Consider the following 16148-nt stretch of genomic DNA (forward strand, 5'->3'; position numbering starts at 1 on the left):
AAATGGGAGAAAAGAAGGAGAGGATACATATATAGTTATATATAGCCATATAGACACACAGATCAATATAGATAGCTAGCTATATATAGCCATATAGACACACAGATAGATAGCTGTATAAGTAGACATAAATAGATAAAGTGCGCAGCATGTCCCTCTCCATGCGATGTAGGATTTGGCTCCCTCTAGTGTTCACAGTATGTATTGAGCAGTCCTGGTCTAATATGGAAGAGAGTTGAATCGGGAATATTCAGCTTTGTGGCAGAATCGGCTTTTTCAGGTTTAAGAGCACATTTATACTCGAAGCTGTTTCGACTTTGATTTTATTGCAATTACTCAAATACCGAGCAGTCTGTTTTATAATGAATCAAAAGACACACACATAGATGGAAACAAGACTCCCGCTGCACAGCGGTGTGATCCAGTCCTGGTTTCACTAGGAGTTTAATAATCAGACACACCTGAGCTTGTTAGCTAGACACACTGGGGGCTGATCAAGCTGGTAGTAAAACCTGGAATGGATCACACTGCTGTGCAATAGGAGTCTGATTCCCCTCCTTCTAGTACAGTATGCTGACTTCTACTGCAGTTACCGCATCGTTCTGTAAAATGAGGAAGGTTTGCAGATCATTTGCATTGTGGGAAAACCCTGTGGTCGGCTGTCATGGAGACGGGGGGGGGGGGGGGGGGGGGGGGGCTCCTTACAGCGATCTAAAACTAACAACAGTTTTCAAGTCGTGTACAAAATTAAACTGCAACTAAAAAAAAAAAAAAAAGAAAAGAAAAAACTTGCTTTCTTGACCTGCTAGTTTCCCATGTTCTGAATATCTCTGATCTTGGATTTATTTACCCTAAATTACCCAAAAATAAAGCTTCATTTCCAGTGCTGTCTGTCTTATTAATTCAGTGCTGGGGACAGACAGACAGAAAAACAACAGAAAAAGTCATTAAAAACAACACACTCGTTACATGAAAACTTTATTTTCACATTTATTTTTTCACACCCAAAACAAACCTGACACACTAATATTCATCATTAAATCACAGGGCTGGGAATCAGACTCCTATTGCACAGCAGTGTGATCCATTCCAGGTTTTACTACCAGCTTGATCAGCCCCCAGTGTGTCTAGCTAACAAGCTCAGGTGTGTCTGATTACTAAACTCCTAGTGAAACCAGGGAATGGATAACACTGCTGTGCGACCGGAGTCTTTACTTCCAACCCAGAGTTCCCAATACATCATTCTGCCCATAATGCTGCTAAATAAAATTTAGACACTCTGTCGACTAGCTATTTGAAAGCATAGTTATTAATTTATTGAAACAAACTAAGCTATGATTTAAAATGTCTTGGATTTTAAAGATGGCCAGTGATCCTGTTAATAAAGCTAATCAGAGGCGAGAGAATGGATTTTAAAGATGGTCAGCGCTCCTTTAAAGGGAGGGGCCAGTGATCATGTTAATAAAGCTAATAAAGAGGCGAGAGAATGGATTTTAAAGATGGTCAGCGCTCCTTTAAAGGGAGGGGTCAGTGATCATGTTAATAAAGCTAATAAGAGGTGAGAGAATGGATTTTAAAGATGGTCAGCGCTCCTTTAAAGGGAGGGGCCGGTGATCATGTTAATAAAGCTAATAAGAGGTGAGAGAATGGATTTTAAAGATGGTCAGCGCTCCTTTAAAGGGAGGGGCCGGTGATCCTGTTAATAAAGCTAATAAGAGGTGAGAGAATGGATTTTAAAGATGGTCAGCGCTCCTTTAAAGGGAGGGGCCAGTGATCATGTTAATAAAGCTAATAAAGAGGCGAGAGAATGGATTTTAAAGATGGTCAGCGCTCCTTTAAAGGGAGGGGTCAGTGATCATGTTAATAAAGCTAATAAGAGGTGAGAGAATGGATTTTAAAGATGGTCAGCGCTCCTTTAAAGGGAGGGGCCAGTGATCCTGTTAATAAAGCTAATAAGAGGTGAGAGAATGGATTTTAAAGATGGTCAGCGCTCCTTTAAAGGGAGGGGCCGGTGATCATGTTAATAAAGCTAATAAGAGGTGAGAGAATGGATTTTAAAGATGGTCAGCGCTCCTTTAAAGGGAGGGGCCAGTGATCATGTTAATAAAGCTAATAAGAGGTGAGAGAATGGATTTTAAAGATGGTCAGCGCTCCTTTAAAGGGAGGGGCCGGTGATCCTGTTAATAAAGCTAATAAGAGGTGAGAGAATGGATTTTAAAGATGGTCAGCGCTCCTTTAAAGGGAGGGGCCGGTGATCATGTTAATAAAGCTAATAAGAGGCGAGAGAATGGATTTTAAAGATGGTCAGCGCTCCTTTAAAGGGAGGGGCCGGTGATCATGTTAATAAAGCTAATAAGAGGTGAGAGGATGGATTTTAAAGATGGTCAGCGCTCCTTTAAAGGGAGGGGCCGGTGATCATGTTAATAAAGCTAATAAGAGCTGAGAGAATGGATTTTAAAGATGGTCAGCGCTCCTTTAAAGGGAGGGGCCAGCGATCATGTTAATAAAGCTAATAAGAGGCGAGAGAATGGATTTTAAAGATGGTCAGCGCTCCTTTAAAGGGAGGGGCCAGTGATCATGTTAATAAAGCTAATAAGAGGCGAGAGAATGGATTTTAAAGATGGTCAGCGCTCCTTTAAAGGGAGGGGCCGGTGATCATGTTAATAAAGCTAATAAGAGGTGAGAGGATGGATTTTAAAGATGGTCAGCGCTCCTTTAAAGGGAGGGGCCGGTGATCATGTTAATAAAGCTAATAAGAGCTGAGAGAATGGATTTTAAAGATGGTCAGCGCTCCTTTAAAGGGAGGGGCCGGTGATCCTGTTAATAAAGCTAATAAGAGGTGAGAGAATGGATTTTAAAGATGGTCAGCGCTCCTTTAAAGGGAGGGGCCGGTGATCATGTTAATAAAGCTAATAAGAGGCGAGAGAATGGATTTTAAAGATGGTCAGCGCTCCTTTAAAGGGAGGGGCCGGTGATCATGTTAATAAAGCTAATAAGAGGTGAGAGGATGGATTTTAAAGATGGTCAGCGCTCCTTTAAAGGGAGGGGTCAGTGATCATGTTAATAAAGCTAATAAGAGGTGAGAGAATGGATTTTAAAGATGGTCAGCGCTCCTTTAAAGGGAGGGGCCAGTGATCATGTTAATAAAGCTAATAAAGAGGTGAGAGAATGGATTTTAAAGATGGTCAGCGCTCCTTTAAATTCCTAAGTCTCCTTCCCGGTGCTGGATCCCACACATGCTCAATAGGAACGGGATCACAGCGGTGCTGGTAGTCAGGATTCGCTGTTGTTGGGTCCTCAGCGATGCTTAAATTATTCATTCTCTCAGAGTAAATCAAGGGAGCCAGGATATACCAGGAGAACATGCCAATGCCAAACCCAGTCTGGGAGACAGACAGATCCTAATAAAGCAGCTTTGAATACAGCGAAATTAAACAGTTGAAGCAAAATGAATGAATCATTTAGCAGAGGCTTTTTATCCAAAACGACTTGCAGAGACTAGGAGGGTGAACTCTGCATCATCAACAACTGCTGCTGCTGCTGCTGCAGAGTCACTTCCAATAGGACCTTAGTTTTACGTCTCCTCTGAATTCGTTGGAGCCAAAATGCCTTTTTAAATAAACACAAATGATAATCATATATAATAAATTAATATCATCATAATCTATATTTAACCCTTTCATGTAAAATAAAATGCTGCTGTTTTTAAAAATATTTTTATGCATGAAAAGGCTCATTAATATATATTTTTTTGTATTTATTTTTAGCCTAAATCGATCAGGAGAGGCTTGTTATTTTCTCCTCCTCCCTCTTTCTTTTTCCTCCACTCCTCTCTCACCTCTCCGATCTCCAGCCCATACCGTGCGTGTAAAACTACAAAAGACTCCAGGGGCGTGTCATCCACCACAGACCACTCCTCCACCCCGGCGACCACGCCCACAGTGGGCGGGGTCTCAGCCGAAGTGGGCGAGACCTGGGCATGTCTTTTGGGCCACAGCTTGGGAGACTTCTTGGATTTTCCACTGGGGGGAGGAGCCTGAAGCTGCCCAGCAGCGTAGCCACGCCCCTCTTTGCCCGGAAGGGCGTGGCCTGGGGCAGGACCCAAAACCAGGGGCTTGGAATCCCCGCTGACTTCCTGGTATATCCTCTCCAAATCCAGAAGCAGCATTTGCAGGTAACCAAAGTTTGCAGAGAGCAAGGCTTTAACCTGAAAGAACAAATCATGGGTTAACACACTGTGAGCTTTCACCTGCTCTGAGCGAGGCAGGACTGTGGTTGGAGTCAATTAGTTCATTCTATATAGAGGGTGATGCAAAACTTTTGGCCAGACAGTCCAGTTGATGCAGGCGTTGTGAGTAAGTGTGATATTAAACAGGTCTTACTGTAATTGTAAGTCACCCTGGATAAGGGCGTCTGCTAAGAAATAATAATAATAATAATAATAATAATAATAATAATAATAACAAATTACATTTGCAAGCTAATAAGAGGTGAGAGAATGGATTTTAAAGATGGGCAGCGCTCCTTTAAAGGGAGGGACCAGTGATCATGTTAATAAAGCTCATAAGAGGTGAGAGAATGGATTTTAAAGATGGGCAGCGCTCCTTTAAAGGGAGGGACCAGTGATCATGTTAATAAAGCTCATAAGAGGTGAGAGAATGGATTTTAAAGATAGTCAGCGCTCCTTTAAAGGGAGGGGGCAGTGATCATGTTAATAAAGCTAATAAGAGGTGAGAGAATGGATTTTAAAGATGGTCAGCGCTCCTTTAAAGGGAGGGACCAGTGATCATGTTAATAAAGCTAATAAGAGGTGAGAGAATGGATTTTAAAGATGGTCAGCGCTCCTTTAAAGGGAGGGGGCAGTGATCATGTTAATAAAGCTAATAAGAGGTGAGAGAATGGATTTTAAAGATGGGCAGCGCTCCTTTAAAGGGAGGGACCAGTGATCATGTTAATAAAGCTCATAAGAGGTGAGAGAATGGATTTTAAAGATGGGCAGCGCTCCTTTAAAGGGAGGGACCAGTGATCATGTTAATAAAGCTCATAAGAGGTGAGAGAATGGATTTTAAAGATAGTCAGCGCTCCTTTAAAGGGAGGGGGCAGTGATCATGTTAATAAAGCTAATAAGAGGTGAGAGAATGGATTTTAAAGATGGGCAGCGCTCCTTTAAAGGGAGGGACCAGTGATCATGTTAATAAAGCTAATAAGAGGTGAGAGAATGGATTTTAAAGATGGTCAGCGCTCCTTTAAAGGGAGAGGTCAGTGATCATGTTAATAAAGCTAATAAGAGGTGAGAGAATGGATTTTAAAGATGGTCAGCGCTCCTTTAAAGGGAGGGGTCAGTGATCATGTTAATAAAGCTAATAAGAGGTGAGAGAATGGATTTTAAAGATGGGCAGCGCTCCTTTAAAGGGAGGGGCCGGTGATCCTGTTAGTAAAGATAATAAGAGGTGAGAGAATGGATTTTAAAGATGGTCAGCGCTCCTTTAAAGGGAGGGGCCAGTGATCATGTTAATAAAGCTAATCAGAGGTGAGAGAATGGATTTTAAAGATGGTCAGCGCTCCTTTAAAGGGAGGGACCAGTGATCCTGTTAGTAAAGCTAATAAGAGGTGAGAGAATGGATTTTAAAGATGGTCAGCGCTCCTTTAAAGGGAGGGGCCAGTGATCCTGTTAATAAAGCTAATCAGAGGTGAGAGAATGGATTTTAAAGATGGTCAACACACCCACGACTCCTGCTCATGCTGGTCTTCCGCGGTCAGTTTGTAAGTGCGAAGCCCGGGTCCCTGGAAGACGATGGCGAAGGCGAAATCGCCCGCGGAAGACTCACAGAGCTGCACCGAGCAGCCTTCCAGCACGATGACCCCCAAGGGCCCGGGGTCCCCCCTCTTCTCGTAGTAGAACAGCAGGTTGCCCCTCAGGCTAAACCATCGGCGCTGGTATGTGGGCCGCGTCTCCCCCTTCTTGCCCAGGAAACCCTCCTTGTCGACGGGGGAGTGGCCAGACGCGTGGCGCACAAACTGTTTCTCGTGGAGCTTCATCCTGGAATCATCGGAGAAAGAGAGAAAAATAGAGCGCCCCCTGGGGCTGGGAAGACTGAAAGAGAAGAAAAATAGTAATTAATTTGTTTTTTTTTTCAGGTAATAGATAGATAGATAGATAGATAGATAGATAGATAGATAGATAGATAGATAGATAGATAGATAGAGAGAGAGAGACAGACAGAGACACAGATAGACAGTCAGATAGATAGATAGACAGATAGATAGATAGACAGATAGATAGAGAGATAGATAGTTAATACAATTTGCTTTCCAGTAAAAATAACTAACGAATGAAAACAAATGTTTTCAAAAACTGATTTAAAAAGATTCAGCGGTGCCAGCCTTTCTGCTAGAAATTGGGACTGAGTTCCAGAGGCACGGGGCGTAACTAAAAGCTCTCGCCCCTCCTGATTTTAAGCGATTTCTGGGAACCCCCAGTTGTTCAGCATTTACTGATCGCAAACTGTGACTCGGAGCACAGGGAGGGCACCAACCGTTCCTGAAAATACTGAGGACCAAGACCGTGCAGTGCCTTATAATAGTGAGCAGAATTTAAAAAAACAATCCTAAATTTAACAGAAAGCCAGCCAGATAGATAGAAAGAAAGAGAGACAGATATTGATATAATGGGAACTAGATAGGTAACAGTAGATGCTGGGTTTTTTTTTACTTTTTGAAAGACTTTATTTAACAATTAAATGTAATACACAAAAACTATATTTTTAAAAAGCAGGTATAACCATGAAAGCATAGTTCAGACACACCCAAAGGGAAAACAAGCGACATCAAACACTGACACTGCAGGAAGCAATGCAGGTCACGTGACCTGGACTCCTCCAGTTCACCATCCTTAACGGGCTGCTGTTCTCACACGTCTAACTGATGCGTTGCTTCAGAGAGATTCAAATCCGGTTGAACCCGCGTTCAAGAAAGCATTCTAAAAAAAAAAAAAAGACGAAAAGGATTCTCCACTGCAGACCCCCCCCCCCCCCCCCCCCCCCCACACCTTTTTGGCAGTGGTGGCTTAAAAGCGTTCTCCAAGCTGGCCCTATCTGCCCAGCCACACCCAGCCTCTCTCTCTCTCTTTCTCCAATGAAAGCTGCTGAATAATGTTACGTTAAGAATCTCACTATAGCTGCCCTGAACCTCGGAATCTTCTGCTGCCTTCCCCCCCTGCAGTACGAAGCCTTGGTGTACTTCTGGATAGTAAACCTATCCTTTGATGCCCACATCACCTCTGTGGTCAAATCTTCCTTCTACCATCTTCGAAACGTCTCCAAAGTCCGTCCCTACCTTTCCCTCTCCTCTCGACTCCTGCAACTCTCTCTACGGTGGTCTCCCGGCAAGCATCATAAACCGACTGCAGCTAGTTCAGAATGCCGCTGGCCCTTCATCACACAGGTCCTGAGCACCTCCTCACCCTGTGCTGACGCGCTGTGCCCCTGCCTGCAGGCTGAGGTCCTCCCACTCTGGCCTGCTTGTTATCCCCAAGCAAAAGCGCCCCACACTCAGAGAGAACGCTCGTTCAGCTTCGTGACCCCGACTCTCTGGAACTCTCTCCCAGCTTCAGTGCGTGATGCTCCCACCGTCGCTCGCTTCAAATCAACTCTCAACACCCGCCTGTTCTCTCTCGCTTTCCATGCTCTTCAAACCTGATATCTGTTATTAGCTGCTGTGTTGCTGCTGCTGTTTCAGGTATAAAGCACGGTTTTGTTTTTTTTTTACTGTATATCATCTATTATGCTTGTCTCTGTATTTAAAGTATTATGGATTTTCTTGTTACTGCATCTTGTAAAGCGCTTTGTGATGGTGCTCCACTGTGAAAGGCGCTATATAAAATAAAGATTGATTGACTGAGTGATTAAACTGCAGACCGCTTTGTAGTTTGCCCAGATACTTAACGAAAAACACAAACAAAATGTGGCGTTTCGAAATCTAAAATTAAAAACTTACTGTACTGCGATTATGGCTTCCGGCTTTTAATTATGTCTCAGTCCTGAAATTCTAGGGGATGCAAGCTGCTGTGCAATACAGGAGTCTCACTCCCATCCCTGGATAGGACAGACAGACAGATAGGTAAGACAGACAGAAAGACATCTATGCCTGTACGTGTGTGTGTGTGTGTGTGTGTGTGTGTGTGTGTGTGTGTGTGTCTTTTATTATTATTTATTTCTTAGCAGACGCCCTTATCCAGGGCGACTTACAATTGGTACAAGATATCACATTATACATTATTTCACATTATTTTTTTACATACAATTCCCCATTTATACAGTTGGGTTTTTACTGGAGCAATCTAGGTAAAGTACCTTGCTCAAGGGTACAGCAGCAGTGTCCCCCACTGGGGATTGAACCCACAACCCTCCGGTCAAGAGTCCAGAGCCCTAACCACTACTCCACACTGCTGCCCTGTCTATACAGAGATACACAGTAATGGTAGGAAGATGGGTAGATACTGAAATCTATCTATGTCGACATATATATCTATGTGTTTGTGTGTAATATACACACACACACACACACACACACACACACACACACACACATATATATAATTATGGATTATGGGGGGTCTGTTTTTAGGGACTGTGCCATAGTTTTGTTTTCATTTGCCTTATTTATTTTTATGTTTTATATATTTTGACACGAGTATCACAGCTACTAACGATTAAAAAGGGCAGCAGTGTGGAGTAGTGGTTAGGGCTCTGGACTCTTGACCGGAGGGTCGTGGGTTCAATCCCAGGTGGGGGGGACACTGCTGCTGTACCCTTGAGCAAGGTACTTTACCTAGATTGCTCCAGTAAAAACCCAACTGTATAAATGGGGAATTGTATGTAAAAATAATGTGATATCTGTATAATGTGAAATAATGTATAATGTGATATCTTGTAACAATTGTAAGTCGCCTTGGATAAGGGTGTCTGCTAAGAAATAAATAATAATAATTAAAAAAAAAAAATACGGACTACTACTAAATCATAAAACAAACTACCTTCATTATTAGTAAGCGAGACTTTCAACACGTAAAGCACTGGAAGGGTTAAAATAAAAACTGAAAAAAAAACCTTCTGTATCGTTTAAACAGTAGCCAGGAGGAGGTTACATCGGTAGCTGTAATAAACATTCAAAAATGTCACCTTACCTTTCCAGTAACTGTCTTCAGAAGTCAAGGTACAAGGTAGTCCTTTTCGCTCGTTCCTTTATTCTGCTTGTCGTCTTCTTCATAAAACCAAAAAATAAAAAAAGTCAGTATTTTTTTTCAAACCGTTTAATTCTTCTTCGAGTCGTTTTTATGTATCTCCACAAAATGTTTTTTTTAGGGGAAGGGGGGGGGGGGGGGGGGGGGGAGAGAGAGAGACCAAAGTTTTTAAGAGCCTCGCGTGACGTTGTATAAACCCCCCCTCAGGTGTGTTCGTGGAAATACACCTCCAGCAAACTTAACTTCCGGCTTACCTGAATTTAAAAACAGCTTCCGGTGCTGAGAGCTGCCAAGAGAGGTTTTTTAAAAAAAAAATTAGTCTTTATCGAGGGTGGGGAACACAGCAAGTCTTGTCGCTCTGGTTTTACCTCAAAACATCCGACTCCAATAAATAAATTAAAGCTGCAGACAGACAGACAGACAGACAGACAGACAGAGCCCCACAATCCTGTTCAGTTTGACGCTACAATATAATCCCTTCTTCTCGGTGTCTGTGTTAGTTTACTACATTCTGAAAAGAGTTTAGTTTCATTAAAGCTGCAGACAGACAGACAGACAGACAGAGCCCCACAATCCTGTTCAGTTTGATGCTACAATATAATCCCTTCTTCTCGGTGTCTGTGTTAGTTTACTACATTCTGAAAAGAGTTTAGTTTCATTAAAGCTGCAGACAGACAGACAGACAGACAGACAGAGCCCCACAATCCTGTTCAGTTTGACGCTACAATATAATCCCTTCTTCTTGGTGTCTGTGTTAGTTTATATATATATATATATATATATATATATATATATATATATATATATATATATAGATATATATATATCTATATATATATATATATATATATATATATATATATATATATATATATATATATATATATATAATCTCGTAACTAAACAAGCCGCAAGTATATAGGTATTGAATTATTATTACGTCACCGTGTTCTCCTTGCGTAGTCACGCACACACAGGTAACGTACCGCAGCGTTAGATGAGAACTCCAGTTTGTTATTTAACTTGTTAACTGATACTAGAGAGAAGGCGTTTCTTTTCTTCTTCTTCTTCTTCTTCCTTTCTTTCCCCTCTGTCTTGTAAACGTTTTCAGGAAGGAAGTAGCTGCGGTCTGTCAGTTTTTTTTTTTTTTGTTTGTGTTTAAATATAACATGATGACTAGTATATCGGATCGGGTCAATTCCAAAACCTGCAGTATCACCGGCTAAAATAGTCGCCCTCCTTCGCTGACAGTGAGGGTTTGGACAAGATATTGCAAACAGCTGCAGCGGCGCATGAACAGACTTCGGTCTGTCTGTCTGCAGCTTTAATGAAACTAAACTCTTTTCAGAATGTAGTAAACTAACACAGACACCAAGAAGAAGGGATTATATTGTAGCGTCAAACTGAACAGGATTATGGGGCTCTGTCTGTCTGTCTGTCTATCTGTCTGTCTGCAGCTTTAATGAAACTAAACTCTTTTCAGAATGTAGTAAACTAACACAGACACCAAGAAGAAGGGATTATATTGTAGCGTCAAACTGAACAGGATTGTGGGGCTCTGTCTGTCTGTCTGCAGCTTTAATGAAACTAAACTCTTTTCAGAATGTAGTAAACTAACACAGACACCAAGAAGAAGGGATTATATTGTAGCGTCAAACTGAACAGGATTGTGGGGCTCTGTCTGTCTGTCTGCAGCTTTAATGAAACTAAACTCTTTTCAGAATGTAGTAAACTAACACAGACACCAAGAAGAAGGGATTATATTGTAGCGTCAAACTGAACAGGATTGTGGGGCTCTGTCTGTCTGTCTGCAGCTTTAATGAAACTAAACTCTTTTCAGAATGTAGTAAACTAACACAGACACCAAGAAGAAGGGATTATATTGTAGCGTCAAACTGAACAGGATTGTGGGGCTCTGTCTGTCTGTCTGTCTGTCTGTCTGCAGCTTTAATGAAACTAAACTCTTTTCAGAATGTAGTAAACTAACACAGACACCGAGAAGAAGGGATTATATTGTAGCGTCAAACTGAACAGGATTGTGGGGCTCTGTCTGTCTGTCTGTCTGTCTGTCTGTCTGTCTGTCTGTCTGTCTGTCTGCAGCTTTAATGAAACTAAACTCTTTTCAGAATGCAGTAAACTAACACAGACACCGAGAAGAAGGGATTATATTGTAGCATCAAACTGAACAGGATTGTGGGGCTCTGTCTGTCTGTCTGTCTGTCTGTCTGCAGCTTTAATGAAACTAAACTCTTTTCAGAATGTAGTAAACTAACACAGACACCGAGAAGAAGGGATTATATTGTAGCGTCAAACTGAACAGGATTGTGGGGCTCTGTCTGTCTGTCTGTCTGTCTGCAGCTTTAATGAAACTAAACTCTTTTCAGAATGCAGTAAACTAACACAGACACCGAGAAGAAGGGATTATATTGTAGCATCAAACTGAACAGGATTGTGGGGCTCTGTCTGTCTGTCTGTCTGTCTGTCTGTCTGTCTGTCTGCAGCTTTAATGAAACTAAACTCTTTTCAGAATGTAGTAAACTAACACAGACACCAAGAAGAAGGGATTATATTGTAGCGTCAAACTGAACAGGATTGTGGGGCTCTGTCTGTCTGTCTGTCTGTCTGTCTGCAGCTTTAATGAAACTAAACTCTTTTCAGAATGTAGTAAACTAACACAGACACCAAGAAGAAGGGATTATATTGTAGCGTCAAACTGAACAGGATTGTGGGGCTCTGTCTGTCTGTCTATCTGTCTGTCTGCAGCTTTAATGAAACTAAACTCTTTTCAGAATGTAGTAAACTAACACAGACACCAAGAAGAAGGGATTATATTGTAGCGTCAAACTGAACAGGATTGTGGGGCTCTGTCTGTCTGTCTGCAGCTTTAATGAAACTAAACTCTTTTCAGAATGTAGTAAACTAACACAGACACCAAGAAGAAGGGATTATATTGTAGCGTCAAACTGAACAGGATTGTGGGGCTCTGTCTGTCTGTCTGCAGCTTTAATGAAACTAAACTCTTTTCAGAATGTAGTAAACTAACACAGACACCAAGAAGAAGGGATTATATTGTAGCGTCAAACTGAACAGGATTGTGGGGCTCTGTCTGTCTGTCTGCAGCTTTAATGAAACTAAACTCTTTTCAGAATGTAGTAAACTAACACAGACACCAAGAAGAAGGGATTATATTGTAGCGTCAAACTGAACAGGATTGTGGGGCTCTGTCTGTCTGTCTGTCTGTCTGTCTGCAGCTTTAATGAAACTAAACTCTTTTCAGAATGTAGTAAACTAACACAGACACCGAGAAGAAGGGATTATATTGTAGCGTCAAACTGAACAGGATTGTGGGGCTCTGTCTGTCTGTCTGTCTGTCTGTCTGTCTGTCTGTCTGTCTGTCTGTCTGTCTGCAGCTTTAATGAAACTAAACTCTTTTCAGAATGCAGTAAACTAACACAGACACCGAGAAGAAGGGATTATATTGTAGCATCAAACTGAACAGGATTGTGGGGCTCTGTCTGTCTGTCTGTCTGTCTGTCTGTCTGCAGCTTTAATGAAACTAAACTCTTTTCAGAATGTAGTAAACTAACACAGACACCGAGAAGAAGGGATTATATTGTAGCGTCAAACTGAACAGGATTGTGGGGCTCTGTCTGTCTGTCTGTCTGTCTGCAGCTTTAATGAAACTAAACTCTTTTCAGAATGCAGTAAACTAACACAGACACCGAGAAGAAGGGATTATATTGTAGCGTCAAACTGAACAGGATTGTGGGGCTCTGTCTGTCTGTCTGTCTGTCTGCAGCTTTAATGAAACTAAACTCTTTTCAGAATGTAGTAAACTAACACAGACACCGAGAAGAAGGGATTATATTGTAGCGTCAAACTGAACAGGATTGTGGGGCTCTGTCTGTCTGTCTGTCTGTCTGCAGCTTTAATGAAACTAAACTCTTTTCAGAATGCAGTAAACTAACACAGACACCGAGAAGAAGGGATTATATTGTAGCATCAAACTGAACAGGATTGTGGGGCTCTGTCTGTCTGTCTGTCTGTCTGCAGCTTTAATGAAACTAAACTCTTTTCAGAATGTAGTAAACTAACACAGACACCAAGAAGAAGGGATTATATTGTAGCGTCAAACTGAACAGGATTGTGGAGCTCTGTCTGTCTGTCTGTCTGTCTGCAGCTTTAATGAAACTAAACTCTTTTCAGAATGTAGTAAACTAACACAGACACCGAGAAGAAGGGATTATATTGTAGCGTCAAACTGAACAGGATTGTGGGGCTCTGTCTGTCTCTCTGTCTGTCTGTCTGCAGCTTTAATGAAACTAAACTCTTTTCAGAATGTAGTAAACTAACACAGACCCCGAGAAGAAGGGATTATATTGTAGCGTCAAACTGAACAGGATTGTGGGGCTCTGTCTGTCTCTCTGTCTGTCTGTCTGCAGCTTTAATGAAACTAAACTCTTTTCAGAATGTAGTAAACTAACACAGACACCGAGAAGAAGGGATTATATTGTAGCATCAAACTGAACAGGATTGTGGGGCTCTGTCTGTCTGTCTGTCTGTCTGTCTGCAGCTTTAATGAAACTAAACTCTTTTCAGAATGTAGTAAACTAACACAGACCCCGAGAAGAAGGGATTATATTGTAGCGTCAAACTGAACAGGATTGTGGGGCTCTGTCTGTCTGCAGTTTTAAGGATTTTAAGACCCGCGTCTTTTCTAGGTCCACCGTGCGGATAGTTTATTTAAAAACATAATACAATCAAATAAAACATTTAGTTAGACCACAACACCGTCTGTCCCGCGAGAGATCATAAACATCCCTCCTGTAAACTACACGTAAACAGATTCAAACACAACCCGGACCTCTGATACATTCACTCCTTTGAATGAGAGTGAAGCCTTCACTGCCATTAGTTTGCGTCACTTCCTGCCCTGCACATTTGCCCTCACCACCGCCAATGATTCTGTAAATATATATTTTTGCTTCCGCCCTCCCCCATTCTTTTAAATGATCTTGAAGCCTTTGCGTGCCACAGACTTACATCACTTCCTTACCTTTTGCCCTCACGCCCGCCCCGGTTTTCATTTGAACCAGAGTGAAGGCTTTGGCTGCCATCAGTTTGCGTCACTTCCTCGCACGCGTCGCTGTTTGTATTCAACGTCGCAGAAAATAGGTCAACTTTATATTTTTGTATATTAAATTTTGAACACAAGCGGGACAAACCCATCGTTATTTATTCTAATTAAAACGACTGGATATAAATCTGTTTTCAAACAAACAGCTTAAACGATGGTTTGGAATCAATTTTCAGTTTAAACCGCATTTAATTAACGCCTTCACATACAACAAATGACCTCGCGTAGCAGTAACAGCGACACGTAGCCGTTCCGTTTTATTCAACGCCATACTTACGAGTTTATAAATTTCGGTGGACTGTGTTACGTTCCTAACTGTCCAGCTCTGGCATCGCCCTCTATATAGAATGAACTCCCTCAGCTTCATAGAGTCCAATGAAAGCTGCTGAATAATGTTCCCTTGTTAACATATTGAATTCCACCCCCTCTATATAGAATGAACTCCCTCAGCTTCATAGAGTCCAATGAAAGCTGCTGAATAATGTTCCCTTGTTAACATATTGAATCACACACCCTCTATATAGAATGAACTCCCTCAGCTTCATAGAGTCCAATGAAAGCTGCTGAATAATGTTCCCTTGTTAACATATTGAATTCCACCCCCTCTATATAGAATGAACTCCCTCAGCTTCACAGAGTCCAATGAAAGCTGCTGAATAATGTTCCCTTGTTAACATATTGAATTCCACCCCCTCTATATAGAATGAACTCCCTCAGCTTCATAGAGTCCAATGAAAGCTGCTGAATAATGTTCCCTTGTTAACATATTGAATTCCACCCCCTCTATATAGAATGAACTCCCTCAGCTTCATAGAGTCCAATGAAAGCTGCTGAATAATGTTCCCTTGTTAACATATTGAATTCCACACCCTCTATATAGAATGAACTCCCTCAGCTTCATAGAGTCCAGTGAAAGCTGCTGAATAATGTTCCCTTGTTAACATATTGAATTCCACCCCCTCTATATAGAATGAACTCCCTCAGCTTCATAGAGTCCAATGAAAGCTGCTGAATAATGTTCCCTTGTTAACATATTGAATTCCACACCCTCTATATAGAATGAACTCCCTCAGCTTCATAGAGTCCAATGAAAGCTGCTGAATAATGTTCCCTTGTTAACATATTGAATTCCACCCCCTCTATATAGAATGAACTCCCTCAGCTTCATAGAGTCCAATGAAAGCTGCTGAATAATGTTCCCTTGTTGACATATTGAATTACACACCCAGCGCTGTGGGGTTTTCCCAGGTACTTAACTGACATGAAAAATGTGACATTTTCGAAATCTAACATGAAATACTCACTGGTCTGCGATTATGGTTTCCGGTCGACTTTTTTTTTGCGATATCATTTTGTAGTTTCTTTTGATTACATGATGCTAAATAAAATAAATGATGATCACACACACACACACACACACACGTACACATTTATTTTGATGAGAGCTGTATCATTTATAATACTGTAATATACAATATGACGCAGTAGCTAGCACTCCCCGTTATCGCCACTAGAGGGCAATTTCTATCTCTTTTTTTTTTTTTTTTATCAAAAATTCCCTTCGCGTTTGCTAGATGAAGTGGGAGCTGTATCAGTCCAGAGGTGATCGATAAAGAGAAGGAGATGAGATCACTTTTATTACACTAGCTAAATAATTACTCACAAGCTTTTCAGACCTCAAAGGTCTCTTCATTAGTTGAAAGTAGGATTGAGAGGCTGATGTTAACATGCTTTTTGAATCACAGGAATTATATCATATAGATATACACT

At 41.5% G+C, this 16148-nt stretch overlaps 1 protein-coding gene across 8 annotated transcripts; it reads right to left on the minus strand.

Moving 5' to 3' along the window:
* Positions 1-961: 961 nt before the first annotated feature.
* pheta2 (PH domain containing endocytic trafficking adaptor 2) lies at positions 962-15594 on the minus strand. Of its 8 annotated transcripts, none has more exons than XM_059012532.1 (6): positions 14656-15594; positions 9496-9527; positions 9185-9261; positions 7996-8093; positions 5725-6094; positions 962-4207 (listed from the first exon to the last, which is right to left on the minus strand). In XM_059012532.1, the coding sequence occupies exons 5-6, from the start codon at positions 6037-6039 to the stop codon at positions 3764-3766; spliced, it is 759 nt and encodes a 252-aa protein (XP_058868515.1). In that variant the 5' UTR covers positions 6040-6094; positions 7996-8093; positions 9185-9261; positions 9496-9527; positions 14656-15594; the 3' UTR covers positions 962-3763. The 8 variants fall into 8 exon arrangements, with proteins under 8 accessions (XP_058868515.1, XP_033854015.1, XP_033854017.1 ...); XM_033998124.3 differs by lacking the exon at positions 14656-15594 and adding an exon at positions 10228-10554; XM_033998126.3 differs by lacking the exon at positions 14656-15594 and adding an exon at positions 10182-10554.
* Positions 15595-16148: the final 554 nt, after the last annotated feature.

This window comes from Acipenser ruthenus, chromosome 44 (assembly GCF_902713425.1).
Source record: "Acipenser ruthenus chromosome 44, fAciRut3.2 maternal haplotype, whole genome shotgun sequence".
Lineage (NCBI taxonomy): Eukaryota > Metazoa > Chordata > Actinopteri > Acipenseriformes > Acipenseridae > Acipenser > Acipenser ruthenus.

Coding starts and splice junctions, on each gene's coding strand:
- pheta2 (XM_059012532.1), bottom strand. CDS start 6,039: ATGAAGCTCCACGAGAAACAGTTTGTGCGCCACGCGTCTGGCCACTCC. Junction 4,208..5,724: donor AGCATGAGCAGGAGTCGTGG/GTGTGTTGACCA, acceptor TTGTTCTTTCAG/GTTAAAGCCTTGCTCTCTGC.